This window comes from Mercenaria mercenaria, chromosome 9, assembly GCF_021730395.1.
Source record: "Mercenaria mercenaria strain notata chromosome 9, MADL_Memer_1, whole genome shotgun sequence".
NCBI classification, from domain to species: Eukaryota; Metazoa; Mollusca; class Bivalvia; order Venerida; family Veneridae; genus Mercenaria; species Mercenaria mercenaria.
The window spans coordinates 28,924,024-28,940,042 of record NC_069369.1 but is presented as its reverse complement, the minus strand read 5'-3'; the positions used below and the strand labels follow the sequence as shown (position 1 = coordinate 28,940,042).

The following is a 16,019-nucleotide window of genomic DNA, read 5'->3' as shown; positions in this document are numbered from 1 at the left end:
CGAAATAAAAAAGCATGGTCCCTTGAAATTCGAGATACCGAGTTTCGACTGTATTTGAAGCGAAGAATTTACATGTACACAGGAATAGCCCATTCCCCCTCCCCCACAAACAGAATAATATTTTTGCTTAAATGTGATTGTTTCTAATTTTGTATCTTTAAAATGCTTGAAGGTAGTGACCCAAAATGAAACATTGCAATTTTGTGTGACTATGTATTTTTATTAGACAATTTGGCATTCTTTGGAATATAAATATAGCTCAAAGCACATTGGTTTCTGTAAAACCCGGTGAAAGCAGAATTCTCATAAGGAGAATACTTAATTTGCCTAATGTCATCATGGATCGTCTACCTTAAGAATACAAGAGAAGACATTTTATGCTTTTCACAGTATGATTAAATAATGAAAGATGGTAGCACTTGGTAATACATGTATTACAAAGACATTCATTTGAAGTATGGACAAGAACAAATTTATATGCTCCCCTTCAATTATTTGTTCCCCTTTTCCTGTATGCTCCCCTTCCATTATATGCTCCCAATCCACAGTATACTACCATTATAACTTCTAATAAGCTCCTGTATTGACTACATTCAAGTGATTTACATGATATTTGAACAAGCAAGATTGTGTTCACTTCTAACATTTAATGATTTTTTTCATGGCACAAACCAATGAGGTTGTGTATATTTCTAAACTCAGTTGTAAAATCTTTAGACTAAAGTTGTCTGTAATTTACTCTTGATGTATAGGTCTTCACAGTAACAACGACATAAACAAGGGAACTCTGGAGACCGCACTTGGAAACTTGCGTAACCGTAGAGTGCACCTGGATCGGCAACAAGACGAGGATTATAAACGTGAGATGAAGAAACTCTACAAGAAGATCAGTGCTAAAAATAGGGTAAGCTATTGTCATGTCACAAATAATAAAGTAGCTGTTGTTTGATAACTGCGAATTAGTAGATTTGATATTTGATGCGTAACCAGGAATTGGTTAGTCAAAAGACCCCCAAAGGGATTTTCCTGCAGATATTTCAGTTGTTTAACATTTGAACCAAAAATAAACTAAAATCATTGAGCTGGCTGGATAGGACAATTTGTACTTATTATTAACATTTTTGTTTTCAGGCTATGATGAATACCTTGATGCAGAAACAGAGAAATGAGAAAAAAGAGTTAGTGGGTAATACTCAGGACCTTCCAGCTAAGGTATAAACACTGTTGAAACTTGCTCCAAGTCAGTTTGAACACTTAACCTTAACCCTGTTAAATTTCTAGAATGGGCTGGTCCATCATTCAGTTTTGGCAGTACCACTTATTATTTAAAGGGATTTTCCCTGAAAATATACTGACTGAATAGCGAACAGTGCAGACCATGATGAATTTGATATATTCATGATTTCCCCTATCAAAGCAGTATTTGAGCCCCGCCATGAGAAAACCAACATAGTGCGTTTGCGACCAGTATGGATCCAGACCAGCCTGCGCATCTGCACAGTCTGGTCAGGATCCATACTGTTCGCTAACAGTTTTTCTAATTGCAATAGGCTTTGAAAGCGACCAGCATGGTTCCTGACCAGACTGCGCGGATGCGCGGGCTTGTCTGGATCCATGCTGGTCGCAAATGCACTATGTTGGTTTTCTCATGGCACGGCTCATTTGTATATTTTAAATTAGATGTTGTTATGTACTGTCATTATGTTTTATCCCCATATTGTATATTCACTTGGATGTAAGAATGCTCATGTTCTATTCTGTTTTGCTCAATGCTGAAATGGGAACAACAAAGTGTAAAATAATGATGAGTTTACATATTGTTGTGGGATGATATAATATGATTGAAGCTTAATTAGGTTAGGGAGAGAAAACTTTTGATGGAAAAGTGAACATATTTGATGGAAAAGTTGAAATATAAATGTTGTGGCCAGGAATATTCATTGGTTCACTGATGAGAGAAGAAAATTGTATAAGTAAATTCCAGATTAATAGTTGAATAATTTCTGAACTGTTGTAAGAAATTCCACTTGAGATGTAAGGAGGCCATTCCAACTGGCTTGTCGAAGGTCAGTATTTGTCTAAAATAGTGCCAGGAGAGGCACCTGGTATTTTTTCGCTATGGTTGTAGACCTGTCAGTTGCCTTATCCTGTGATAGCTTCTAATTTCTATGGCCTGAAATGTTCTAGATTTTGCCAAAATGACTGTCAGGATAAAATGATCCCAGATTTTAAAATTTAAAGAGAAAGTGAATGTGAATTTCATTTGTTCTTTGGTTTTTGACCGTAAGTGTGTGTTTGTGTGACCTGAAATCCAAGAGGACATGCAAAAAAATGACATTGTATTTTTACAGGAAAGGAATGGAATGATCAACTTGATGAATGAACAACACTTGGCGGAACAGAATGCAGAAACTTACAGGTTAAAGTTAGAACAAGATGAGGAGACTGAGAAACTTAGAAAGGTAAAACTGTTCTCGTAACCTAAACATTTTTGTGTTGTGATCAGAAAGATATTCTGGGTTTTTTAAAAAAATTTAATATAAGATTGAAGTATGTCCGTAGTTTATTTGAATTATTTTATTTGATTATATAAAGGAAGCAGGAATAGGCTTTTTTATCGATTTAGATTTTGCTATGATTGTTGTTATATAAATATACATGAAGTTATAAGATTTTGAGCTTGACAATTCAAAGAATAGGTAGAGCTATTGGACTTGTCTGTGCATCGGCATCCCGATTTGGTTAAGTTTTTGTATGTAAGCTGGTATCTCAGTAACCACTTGTTGGAATGGATTGAAACTTCACACTCTTATTCACTGTGATAAACTGACTTAGATTGCACTAGTTCCGTAACTCTGCTTTGCATTTTTACAAAATCATGCCCTTTTTTCAACTTAGCAGGTTTTAGTTAAGTTTTTATATGCAAGTTGGTCTCTTTGTACCCACTTATGGGAACGGATTGAAACTTCACAGACTTGTTCACTGTTGTGAGCTGATATGCATCGTACACTAAGATCATGTTAACAAAATCATCTGCCTTCACTGACGATATATTAAGAAATGTTTTTGTGTTCTTTAAAATGATGTATGATATCAATACTTTCATCAGGTAAACGGAATGGAAAAAAACTTGTGTTAGGAAATACATGGATCAAAGAATGACTGTAAACATATATAGCCCGAGTCTGCACAACTAAACACAGAAGAGAAAGTATTAGAGGTTACAAGTTTAAGTCATAGACAAGACAAATATATGCAAGAAAAGACAATTTGTTGTTTTATTTCAACAAATCTGTAACTAGCTTCTTGATAGTTTTGGGAAACAAAGTTTAAAGATTTAAGTGTCAATGACTTAACCCTATGCACAGCCTTGTTGAACTAAAATTTAGCCTGTTTATGTTCGTTCTACAGGGCAAAAAATTCACCATCATACCTAATGACACTAAAATCCCAATTTTGCCAAAAATTGACTTGCATCATTGTGGAATAAATTTTTCCAGATTTTAAATGAGGTGGAGAACAAACAAGTTTAGATACCAAATTATTGGTCAAATAATCATGGAACCAGGTAGGATAGAGCAACAAATACTTATTAGTTAAGCATCAAATGTGTTATTTTCTGATGTAGGAATTTGCTATCAGAAGTCGTATGGGTATAAAAGAACTGCAGATTCAAGCCCTGAATGATGTAAAGGAGCAAGGTAAACTAAGTGACCCTCAGATGAAATGGTTGCTGGCAGAACATCAAAAGAACCAGAAATCATTGGAGAGTATGTATGATGAGGAGATATCCCGGCAGAGAATGAACCTGGAGGAGAAGTTGGCACGTAGGAAAGCCCTTGCACAGTCTGCAGTAAGTGGCCTAATTACACTTAAAATAAGAAATTTGTTTTTTTTTTTATATTTTTTTTTATTTTGAGAAAATAAGTCCTGGCGAAAACTCTTGATTGTAATTAATTTAATTTGATTTTAATTAATTTAATGGGATAAGTGAAAAGCTTTACCTTGCATTCGGGCACACGTAAGCAATATGTATCAAAAAGTTATGTAAAAGTTATTTGTTTCTAAGGAATTCATTACGTGTTTAGCTCACTAGTGCACAGCATGTTCAATGTGAACTATTGTGATCACTATTTTGTTAGTCAACATTTTTTCAAACTACATTTTCTCTGAAAGTTTTAAGTTGGAAATTGATGAGACTTTGCTAGGGATCATGTTAAATTTTTTCTATTTAATTTAAAAATCTTTTCATTAGGAATGCTGGCCCATTTTCGAAATATTGAATTTCACAGGATTTTTTTCGGGGGGATGACTCTACAAAAAGTGTTCAAATTGTGTCAAAACATGGGGGCCAGTTTCCCTGTACATAATATATATATAGTTGAACCTTTGAAAAGTCTGTTTGTCAAAAACTTTTGGTCTGATTTCTAATAATTTCACATAAATTTTCCTTGGGCAATTATGTACCAGAAGTGTTAATAATATTTTGATTTGTCAAAAACTAAGAATAGAATAATATTCAAATGTCTCTTCTTAATTGCTGGTCTGATTTTTAAATGATTTCATAGAAATATTCATTCGGTTTCTCGATAGTTTGTCAGTTTGTCAACAAAAAAAAACAACAACATGTTTTCCAGGGGTAGGTCTTGCTTTTCTATGTTTCTCGTGGAAAACTCTGAATTATTACGTCAGTTTCCAGAAATATTTCTTATTACTGGTATCTTTGTTTGAGCTGTGAAAATCAGGTAAGTGAGGATTATCATTGCTCTGTTGTTTTTTTCCAGGAGACACTTGAGGACAACAATGATGATTTACTGAATACGGTTGCTGGGCAACAGGTTATAGCCATAGAGAAAATGAAGAAGTATGTACAAATTATTACATAAAGTTTTTCAGTCTGTATAATTTGAGTCAGTTCTCTGTTATATTGAAGGGTATTTTTCATGACTTTACCATGACCAATTTATTCTGTTACTATCAAATCACCCTTTGTGGGATATTTTGTTAACATTTTCTTATTTTAGGGTGTGCCAGGTCAGATTACTCATGACTAACTTTGATAAGAATTATTGCCCTTGTTCAGCATAGAAATTTTGTTGAAGTTTTACAAGTTACTAATTGTCGAACCATATCTCAGTAACAACAACAAAATATTGGACTGAAACTTCTGCTAAGCCATCTTTCTTGTCTAATGTTGTTGCTCATGTGAGGAAGCCATCCAGCTGGCTTATGGAAGGTCGGTGGCTCTACCCAGTTGCCCGACCATGATGAAATAATGCACGGAGGGGCACCTGGGGTCTTCCTCCATCATCAAAGTTGCAACAGTCACAATATGACCTTTAATTGTGTTGATGTGATGACAAACAAATGAACTTGCATAACCAAGAAAGAGAACTCTTGGTTGAAATTAATTAAGATTATGACTTTAGTTATGTGTATGCAAGTTGTTATCATTACCATTATAAAATTTTTAATTGTAATAAAGTAATTTAGTAATGTTACTATGTTAGTCACACCTGACTGTAATGAAAGTTTTGGCTCTTGTTCAACTTTAGAAATTTTCAAATAGTTGTGTGCACGGTCATATGGACAGCTATCGATAAAGCTTTTTCTACAAAAATCAAAAGTATTTCATGACTGTTTTTTCCATCTTTTGCAACAGGAGCAAGTGTATATCTGCAGCCGATGCAAATGAGTTGATAGATGAAGCCAAAAGGGAAATGATCGCTATCAAAGACAAGATGGAGAAACAAAGAGCTGACCAAGAAAGTTCTCTTCACAAGAAACTCAGTGAGCTGAAGAAGAGGAGGCTGAATGATCTAGCTAAAGAACACGACATGGAACTGAAAGAATATGATAGGAAATGTAAAGAAATGCAGACTGATGGACCAATAGGTAAACTCTGATTTCAACGTACAAGAATGAATGGAGAATGAAGTTAGAAGCATATTCAACAGGCCTGAACAATATTCAAGAATAAAATTTACAAAAAGTAAAGGAACTGATGTAAAAAGTTATATGAGCCGCGCCATGAGAAAACCAACATAGTGGCTTTGCGACCAGCATGGATCCAGACCAGCCTGCGCATCCGCAGAGTCTGGTCAGGATCCATACTGTTCGCTTACGGTTTCTCAAATTGCAATAGGTTTTGAAAGCGAACAGCATGGACCCTGACCAGACTGCGCAGATGCGCAGGCTGGTCTGGATCCATGCTGGTCACAATGTTGGTTTTCTCATGGCACTGCTCATATGAAGACCTGAAGAAAGATATGAAATAAAAAAAATGTGTAGGAAGTATATTTTTATCTAAAATATACTTGAGTGTTTTGATGATATCTTTTGTCAGGTGTCAGCACAAGACGGATATTGATCTTGTATGGAAATCAACCAGAAAACATAAGATGTCGATTTTATTCTTACAGTTTCTGTATATTGAAAATTTTGTATGAAATGATTTAACTGGTAAGTTTTTAAAACTCATTTCATCTTTAAGATAATAAGATATTAATTTAATTAATAATTTTTGATATTTTCCCCTAAAATTTTCAGACCCAATAACATACGCAGATGGAAGGCTGAAATTGTTATCCCAACAGCGGGTGGAGAGAAGTAACCTTGAGAATGAGGTAGACACTGAGAATACTAACGAGTTGATCAAACTGCGTTCAGAGATAGCTGTACAGACAGAGGGCGAGTTACGCGGTGTTGCTGATCACTTGAAAATGAAAATAAGTCAAGATGGTAATGATATAAGATGTGTTATTTCATACTGAAAATTTATAATTTATTCCTGAAAGGAATCCTTGGTAATATTTTTGTTGTTTCTAAAATTTTAAAATCTCTGAAGGCTTTACACAATCAAGACAAGACATTAAGTGACCAGTTTTACTTCTCCTAAAAATTTTTTTTTTATAAATCATTCTCACACTTGGGGTTTAGTAAGTGTCATATTGTCTTACATGATTTTTATGTCTCCTATTAAAGATAGGGGGTTATATTGTTTTATTTGTCGGTCTGTCTGTCAGTCAGTAGACCTTTTAGTTTCCAGTCAATAACTAGAGAATTCATGGTCTTCCAGTGATCAGTTCAGTGGATGAATGCCTGTGGTCAGTAGATGACCCCTTTTGTTTTTTGGGCCTGTAGGTCAAAGCTAAATGTCATAGTGACCTTGAGACTGAAAACATTTTCCACTCGGTAACTACAGAATGCTTTGGCATAGCTTTGTCAAACATCATCACGTGATTGCCTCTGGTCAGTGGATGAACCCTGTTGTTATGGTTAAGTAGGTCAGAGGTGAAGGTCACAATGACATCTAGACCAAAATCTGTTTCTGCTCAGTAACTAAATATCACTTTGTCAATTTTCATAGGAACGTTGTCTATAGTCAGTAGATGGCTCATGTTGTTTCTAAGGTCATTTGGTCAAAAGTTAAGGTCACAGCATACAAAATTACATACTTACTTGTCTCCAACAGGCCGTCATGGGGGCATATGTGTTTGACAAACAACTCCCATTGTACTGGGAGTTTGGCAAAACCATTTGTTGACAACCTCATAAATCTTGCATTCTTGGACAGAAAGAATCCTTCCTTGATTTTAAAATAAATAGGACAAAACCTACTCATGGATAAAATAGAATGGTCAAATTTAAGAAAGAAATCATGAAATTATTGTTTTTTTAGTATTACCAGTTCTTTTGAAACCATAATGTCAGTTATCTTCCATGGAAATATCTTGTATTAAAAACAAAATAGGAAGGGCAATTTTTTATGCCCCCGAAGGGAGGCATATAGTTTTTGAACCGTCGGTCTGTCGGTCTGTCGGTCTGTCAGTCTGTCGGTCTGTCCGCATTTTCGTGTCTGGTCCATATCTTTGTCATCGATGGATGAATTTTCAAATAACTTGGCATGAATGTGTACCACAGTAAGACGACGTGTCGCGCGCAAGACCCAGGTCCGTAGCTCAAAGGTCAAGGTCACACTTAGACTTTAAAGGTCATTTTTCATGATAGTTGGGCGTGTCCGGTCCATATCTTTGTCATCGATGGATGGATTTTCAAATAACTTGGCATGAATGTGTACCACAGTAAGACGACGTGTCGCGCGCAAGACCCAGGTCCGTAGCTCAAAGGTCAAGGTCACACTTAGACTTTAAAGGTCATTTTTCATGATAGTTGGGCGTGTCCAGTCCATATCTTTGTCATCGATGGATGGATTTTCAAATAACTTGGCATGAATGTGTACCACAGTATGATGACGTGTCGCGCGCAAGACCCAGGTCCGTAGCTTAAAGGTCAAGGTCACACTTAGACGTTAAAGGTCATTTTTCATGATAGTTGGGCGTGTCCAGTCAATATCTTTGTCATCCATGGATGGATTTTCAAGTAACTACACATGAATGTATGGCACAGTAAGACGACGTGTCACGTGCAAGACCCAGGTCTGTAGCTCAAAGGTCAAGGTCACACTTAGACGTTAAAGGTCATATTTCATGATAGTGCATTGATGGGCGTGTCCGGTCCATATCTTTGTCATTCATGCATGGATCTTAAAATAACTACGCATGAATGTGTGGCACAGTAAGATGATGTGTTGCGCGCAAGACCCAGATCCGTAGGTCAAAGGTCCTAAACTCTAACATCGGCCATAACTATTCATTCAAAGAGCCATCGGGGGCATGTGTCATCCTATGGAGACAGCTCTTGTTTAAACATGCAAATTTTATTGGAGGGATTGTGTCCAGTCATTAAAAATTTAGTTTGAGGGATTTTCAGTTTGCCCAGGAGGATTTTTTTTGTCCTAAACTTTCCACCATTAGAAAGTTGATGTAATTAGGGTATGTTTTACCAGTTTTGTTGTAGACTTTACAAAGATAACACAAAGTTGTTTTTTATGTAGATAATGCTGAAGCCATGTTAGAGAGACTGATACGCGAGCACCAGAATGAAACTGAGGCTCTACGTGCTTCTCAAAAGCGTAATCGTGATAAACAGTTACGCAAACTGCAGGATCGTCTAGAAGAGAATCGCGAACAATGGAACCAGCGTAAAGAGGCAGAGAAAATGGAGCAGGAACAGTTGCGACAATACGAAGATAATGTTGTCAGGTACATGCATTGTGGTTAAGTTTAAGATGTTTGTGGTAATTTTGAAGCGAGCAGTATTACAAGTTTCAAAATCAGGACTTTCTGTTGGTAACGTCTTGATAAGACTTACACAAGTAGGGTTTGAAATGCTTGGAAATATTTGGAAGTTAAAAATAATACATTGAAATGAATTCCATAGAAACACAGGAATTTTTAAAAAATATTTTGTAATTTAAGAATTGGAAGCATTTGACTTATTCATCTTATTAAAAGCCTTTATATGCAGTGGGGGAAAACAAAAATTAGACACTTTTGTGAAGAATAGTGACGTAGAAAAGGTTTGAATTAGTACCGTAGTCAAAAATGGATATGAAAACAGTCAAAATATTTCGGGCTGGTTAAATTGCTTGATAATAAGTAATTCTGAGGAAATCTCGGAAACTAAGAAATTTCTAATTAGTTCTAGATTCATTCCAGTGAATTGCAAGCAAAATTATTGAAAATACTCCAGGATATTCCTAACATATCCAGACTAAAGGTACACCTTTTTATTGGCAGTACATTATGAACCTTATATATGTATAAAAATATAGATTTGATTGTAGTTTTGAATGATACATACATGTATGTAATTAACAAGCTATTAAGTATCTTTTTCTTGTATTATTAATTGTAGTAAGTTGGTGAACAGTCAGGTCTCTATGTCAGATGCTGAAAGGGAGAGAATCCTGAAGGAACATGAGAAACAGATGGTCAAGTTAGAAAACAGGTTAGTTAGTATAGATTTGTTTCCTTGGCTCAGATATAGCGAGGCTTGAAACATACTGAGACACATTAGTATGCTGGTTGTGACCCTATAGGATGTGAACCTAGGGTTCCTTGGTTGTATGACAGATACATTACCTGATATGTAACCACTTCTTGGAAGGATACAAGACTGATTTGATTATATTTAAGCTTGAGTCATTTTAAAGTTGAATCTGAGGCTGAATTCCATTAATGTTCAGTCTTATAATCACAATCAAATGTGGCTTAAAAAAACTTGATAGTGGGTACAATAGTTCTTACACATCAAATGTCTGTCTTGGCTCCCACATTTTTGATAGTTATGTGTAGTCATATGAATAGTAATATTTTTATGCCCCCGAAGGGAGGCATATAGTTTTTGAACTGTCTGTCGGTCTGTCCGCAATTTTCGTGTCCGGTCCATATCTTTGTCATCCATGGATGAATTTTCAAATAACTTGGCATGAATGTGTACCGTAGTAAGACGACGTGTTGCGCGCAAGACCCAGGTCCGTAGCTCAAAGGTCAAGGTCACACTTAGACGTTAAAGGTCATTTTTCATGATAGTGCATTGATGGGCGTGTCTGGTCCATATCTTTGTCATCCATGGATGGATTTTCAAGTAACTATGCATAAATGTGTGGCACAGTAAGACGACATGTCGCGCGCAAGACCTAGGTCTGTAGCTCAAAGGTCAAGGTCACACTTAGACGTTAAAGGTCATATTTCATGATAGTGCATTGATGGGCGTGTCCGGTCCATATCTTTGTCATTCATGCATGGATTTTAAAATTATTGGGCATGAATGTGTACCACAGTAAGACGACATGTCACGCGCAAGACCCAGGTCTGTAGCTCAAAGGTCAAGGTCACACTTAGACGTTAAAGGTCATATTTCATGATAGTGCATTGATGGGGGTGTCCGGTCCATATCTTTGTCATTCATGCATGGATTTTAAAATAACTACGCATGAATGTGTGGCACAGTAAGACGACATGTCGCGCGCAAGACCCAGGTCTGTAGGTCAAAGGTCCTAAACTCTAACATCGGCCATAACTATTCATTCAAAGTGCCATCGGGGGCATGTGTCATCCTATGGAGACAGCTCTTGTTTAAATTCAAGTTCAAATAAACTGAGTCAGAAATGCAATTTTTTTCTGTTTGACATTGAATAAACTGTATCAGAAACTTAATTATTTCAGTTTGACATTGAATAAACTCTTTCAGAAACATTGTCATTTCAGTTTGACATTGAATAAACTGCATCAGAAACTTAATTATTTCAGTTTGATATTGAATAAACTCCTTCAGAAATATTGTCATTCAGTTTGACATTGAATAAACTCCATCAGGAACTTAATTATTTCAGTTTGACATTGAATAAACTGCATCAGAAACTTAATTATTTCAGTTTGACATTGAATAAACTGCGTCAGAAACGTATGGTAGAGGAGAAGATTGCACAGAGGCGAGCTCAACAGATGGAAAAACTTCAGCTGAAACAGCATAAAGAAAAGGAGGTACTCATTGTTAATAGTCAGCTTGCTTGTCAAAGTGATTACATTTTGTTTATGTAATACCAATATTTCTGTTTTTATACATGTTTAGTCTGTATACATACCTGATGCCCTCATTTTAGAAGAAATGATCCTGTAGTCTCTGAAACATTCAACACTGTTAGATTTTCAACAAAATAATAAAATTGTATCATCAGAAGTGAAAGGTAACTTAAAGATTATAGTATAGTACTGGTGACTTCAAAATGATAATAACGTTTTGGAGGAAAAAAATTACATTAAAGTGGATAAAAATGTATTGCATTTATGTTTAACACGCCACTATGATGTTTGACGCTATGGCCTTGTAAACCGCCTTGATAGCCTAGTGGTAGAGCGTCCACTTTGAGTGCGGGAGGTTGTGGGTTAGATCCGCGGCCTCATCATACCAAAGATGTGAAAAATGGTACCAGTAGCTTCCTTGCTTAGCACTCAGCATTAAAAGGGAAACTGGCCTCTTCCCTTATACCCTCATGGCGATGAATTCCATCAGGAATGAGGTGTGGATAGTGATTAATATAAGTTGTAGAACTTGTTTCACAATCAACCTAAAGTAAATTAGTATAAACTAATTGAATTGAATTTGACAGAAAAAAATTATTTGTAAGCTTTACAGTATTTCATTAAAGTATATTGTCCATTAGTATTGTCAGTATCATAAACGTTAGATTTTTTCCACCTGGACAGACACAGAAACGTCAGATGGAAAACAATGCTGAGGAATCTGATGATGAGGACGTTCAGAGAAAGAGGCTCGAGTTGATGAAGGAACATGTGGAACAGAAAATGGCAGTCCTTCAGGGTCGTAAAATGGACTGGGATACAGAGTTAGAATCTGTAAGTGACTGGTTCTCATAGTAAAATGTTTAACCTTTACCCTGCTAAATTTCTAAAATGGACTGGTCATCATTCCATTTGGGGAAATACCACTCATTATTTAAAGGGGTGTTCACTGAAAATTTACTGACTGAATAGTGAACAGTCCACTCAGGCTGATTATGGTCTGCACTGGTCACAATGGCAGAATAACCTGCTGCCAGCAACCTAAAGGTTAATATTCATGGAGAAATAATTTTCTTGGAATTTCTGATGTGTCGGTCCATAAAATGCGATTCCAATGAACATGTTCCTATATGGTAAAAATAAGGTTAAATTTATCGTATCTTCTATATCATACCAGATTTATATAGCAGTCTTTTCATGATAAAAGTGTTCAAAGGTGCTTTACATGCAAAGGCAGCCACTAGGGACACCATTTTCATACTGTACTAGTACAGACAGTGTGAACTGACCAGAGGGACAGAATGAGATAATTCCCCTAGAACAGAGAGAAATCTTTTAAGATACAGGCATGTCTGGCTAGCTTATGAATAAAAAGCTTAATTCTTTTTAATGCTAACATTATGTATCACCAATATACTGAAGCCTTCTTTCTCAGGAATATTAAGAACTGGGTTCATGAGGCATCCTAGAAATGAAATTGCCTGGACTGGGATGTACACCAATATAGGCTGAATGCTTCCAAGATTCTGTATCACTTCTTTCTCCAGACGTAAGAATTTATAAAATCAAAGCCTCAGCATACACAATGCTTGTGCAAGATCTATTTCTCTGTTTCTGTTTGTTTTAGATTCGTGTTGAGATGCTGAAGGAAAGATCTCTAGCTCTGAAGGAGCAGGAGGAACGGCTTGGTGCTCTTGTTGCTGAGCTCCAGCTATCAAAGGCTAAAGAGGTGGGCTATTATCTACTGTTAAATCATTCATTTTTGTTTGGAACTGGTTTCTTTTGATCTCATGGATGTTGCAGTCCATGTTGCAGTCCCATGTATTTACTATCATGAAATAATTTAAATGTAGAAATCCCTAAATTTAAGCAAACACCAAATTGTCAATTCAGTCGAAACTATGAAATTTGGTAATTTGACAGAATATGTATCAAAAAGTTAACAGCATCTTGTTTTGATTGATTGATAGTTAGGACGGTCACTACCAAACGGCTCTTATCAATAGAATAAGCTTTGATTGCTATTTGGTATTATTTTTAAATATTTCTTTAATTTTGAGTTGGTCCCTCATAAATGTGAAACTGTGGTGAATATCAGTGGTCATGATTTTAGAAATTATGACTGCCAGATATGAAATTGTTACAGCAGTCAATGTGATTAACATCATTTTAGGATTTATTTCATGTTATGTTGTCCAAAAATATATTTTATGTACTGTTGACCCATGTCTAGGCAACTTTTATTTTAAAAGATTATTTTAGTACATACCTCAGTTTCCGGCAGCGGAAGTTCAGAGTTCTTCTCTTTTTGTCCGCATAAGACTTGCATTTTGGAGGCATGGTTAAGGCATGTTATGAAGGAAACAAAAAACAGGAATTGTACCACCGGTTTTAAATTAAAAGAACTAAAAACCAAAGGGAAAAACAATTACCAAGTTTTAAATTTCAAAAGCCTGCTTGTTAAAAAAAACCCGGATCACCAAAAGGAAGTAAAATATAACGTACAACACCGAAGTCATCTGTATACATAAAAAGGAACGTATATTACCGAATGTATCCGCAAATAACTGACGGAAGTTACAAATCAGATTTTGACAAGCTGTTTTCTGTTACAGCTGGCAAAGATAGAGGAGCAGCAGAGGGCTATACATAACCTGAAGACAAACCTCATAGATGACCTCAATGCTAGAGGTGTTCTTTCCGATCCCGAGACACAGGCTGTCATCAAGAGACATCAGGAGGTATGCATTTTAACAGATTTTCCAAATTCAGAAACTAATAGTAGAATAGGGTTGGTTACATGTGTCAGATAGTTCATTCATAACAGATGTATACCTACCAGTATATTGCTAGATAATAGTTAATATGCTCAGTTCATAATTCCTAGGAGGCCAGAATGTTCCTTTTATGACTATAAAACATTTTAGGAAGAAAATGCCAATTTATACATTCAGTATAACCCTTGTTTATGACACTTTCAGAAAGCAGACATCTCTCTACAGAGGCCAATATTTTTCCTTTATATATCTCCGCAGTATTAACCTCACAGAGTAACTCTGTAACTATTGTATCATCCACGAGAGGTTTGAGTACATTGTTAAGAATGATACTTGTCAATGTCCCTTGTTCGTTGGCTAGTTGTCATTTGTGAGATATTGTCTGATTGGAATGTGTTCTCTGGCTATGCCTGCTAGTGTGTACTGTATATGTAATGGACTGATTATGGAGTTATAATTTTTGCTTGATTTGTGTTCACAAAAGACATCAATGATTTATTATTTACAGGAACAACAGCAGTTGAATGAGAGATTAGACATGCAGAGACAACAACAAGAAAAGGTCGGTCTATCTAAGTCTGTCTTAAATGCAGTTTTGTCAAAATGAAAAAAGCAACACCAATGTTTTTACCATAGATGGTAACGGATCAAGTTAGTTAATGTTATGTACCTGAATTTATAACAGTTTGGTTATCAGTCGCAAATTTCAGGCATCTGATTGGTTGATTTCTGAGATCAAGCTTGAAATCGACCAATAGTAAGGTTGCATATCGAAACTGCTGCCTAGTTACATATGCAGTTAAACTGTTAAAAAAGGGGGACATTTAAGATTAAATAAATATTACTATCAATAGTTTGTTTTATTTGTTGAATGTTATGTTTTAGTCGTAAATGTAAATATCATATAATTGATTGTAAATGTCTAGAAAATAAAAGTTCCACCAAAATTGTCTTAAGGTAGTTCTGCACGTTTGATAAACCAGAAGTGATGGCGTGACGCCATTTTTCCGGAAAACGTAGAATAAAGACTGGATTCGGCGTACGGAACAGAAAATCATTTTATGAATTAATTGCAACCTGTGAGTAAATTTATTACAATGGTACTGTTGCTATATTGTTAAGTCCAAATATGATATTAAAACATATCACATGTTAAATAATTCAAAATAACGTCCTAAAATTAGCGTGAAATGTCCGGTTTACTTTAATCATGGTCAAATATCTCAAAAATAAGCACACGGACCTATATATTCTATTTCATCAAATTATAGGCCATGTCTTTATTTACAACTGTGAGAAGTTTCATCAGAATCTACATTGTAGAAAAATTTCTATTTGCGAAAATGTTAAGAAAGTTATGATTTTCCCATAGACTCTTATTATGAAATATTGCGTGAGGTCCCTATTTTTCAGATCAGTCTAGCAAAAAATCAAGCACACGACCCTATCTTTTTTATTTGCTTAATTTTCTAGGTATATTCTGAAGTTTTGAAAAATCAGTGTTTAATCAAATTCTACATTGTAGAAATAATTTCGATCCAAACATGCAGAACTACCTTAAACCAATTATTTATAAATTTGATAGTATTTCATAGAATAAAACATGTGAAATGAAATTAAAGCTAATTATTTTATAACAGATGTTGAAGCAGAAGTTACAGATGAGACTTGAACAGAGAGAGAAGTCTATGGTACAACAACAAGACGAGGAGTTGAAAAATCTGATGGGGCCAAACAAAACTGCATCTAAAATCAAGAAAATGCTGCTTATACATAATCACATGCTTGCTATGGAGAAAATGAGGTGATTGAT

At 35.5% G+C, this 16,019-nt stretch overlaps 1 protein-coding gene across 4 annotated transcripts in view; it reads left to right on the top strand.

Moving 5' to 3' along the window:
• The window catches only part of LOC123546080 (trichohyalin-like), a 57,198-nt gene that overhangs the window by 19,150 nt on the left and 22,029 nt on the right, over positions 1 to 16,019 (top strand). For all 4 annotated transcript variants that reach the window (XM_053551108.1, XM_053551107.1, XM_053551110.1 and 1 more), the window contains exons 10-24: positions 753 to 904; positions 1,132 to 1,212; positions 2,352 to 2,462; positions 3,629 to 3,853; positions 4,785 to 4,864; positions 5,663 to 5,895; positions 6,550 to 6,741; positions 8,897 to 9,104; positions 9,760 to 9,852; positions 11,282 to 11,390; positions 12,114 to 12,263; positions 13,057 to 13,158; positions 14,045 to 14,170; positions 14,715 to 14,768; positions 15,847 to 16,010. In XM_053551108.1, the coding sequence (XP_053407083.1) occupies positions 753 to 904; positions 1,132 to 1,212; positions 2,352 to 2,462; positions 3,629 to 3,853; positions 4,785 to 4,864; positions 5,663 to 5,895; positions 6,550 to 6,741; positions 8,897 to 9,104; positions 9,760 to 9,852; positions 11,282 to 11,390; positions 12,114 to 12,263; positions 13,057 to 13,158; positions 14,045 to 14,170; positions 14,715 to 14,768; positions 15,847 to 16,010 (2,080 nt within the window). The remainder of the gene's footprint in view (positions 1 to 752; positions 905 to 1,131; positions 1,213 to 2,351; positions 2,463 to 3,628; positions 3,854 to 4,784; positions 4,865 to 5,662; positions 5,896 to 6,549; positions 6,742 to 8,896; positions 9,105 to 9,759; positions 9,853 to 11,281; positions 11,391 to 12,113; positions 12,264 to 13,056; positions 13,159 to 14,044; positions 14,171 to 14,714; positions 14,769 to 15,846; positions 16,011 to 16,019) is intronic.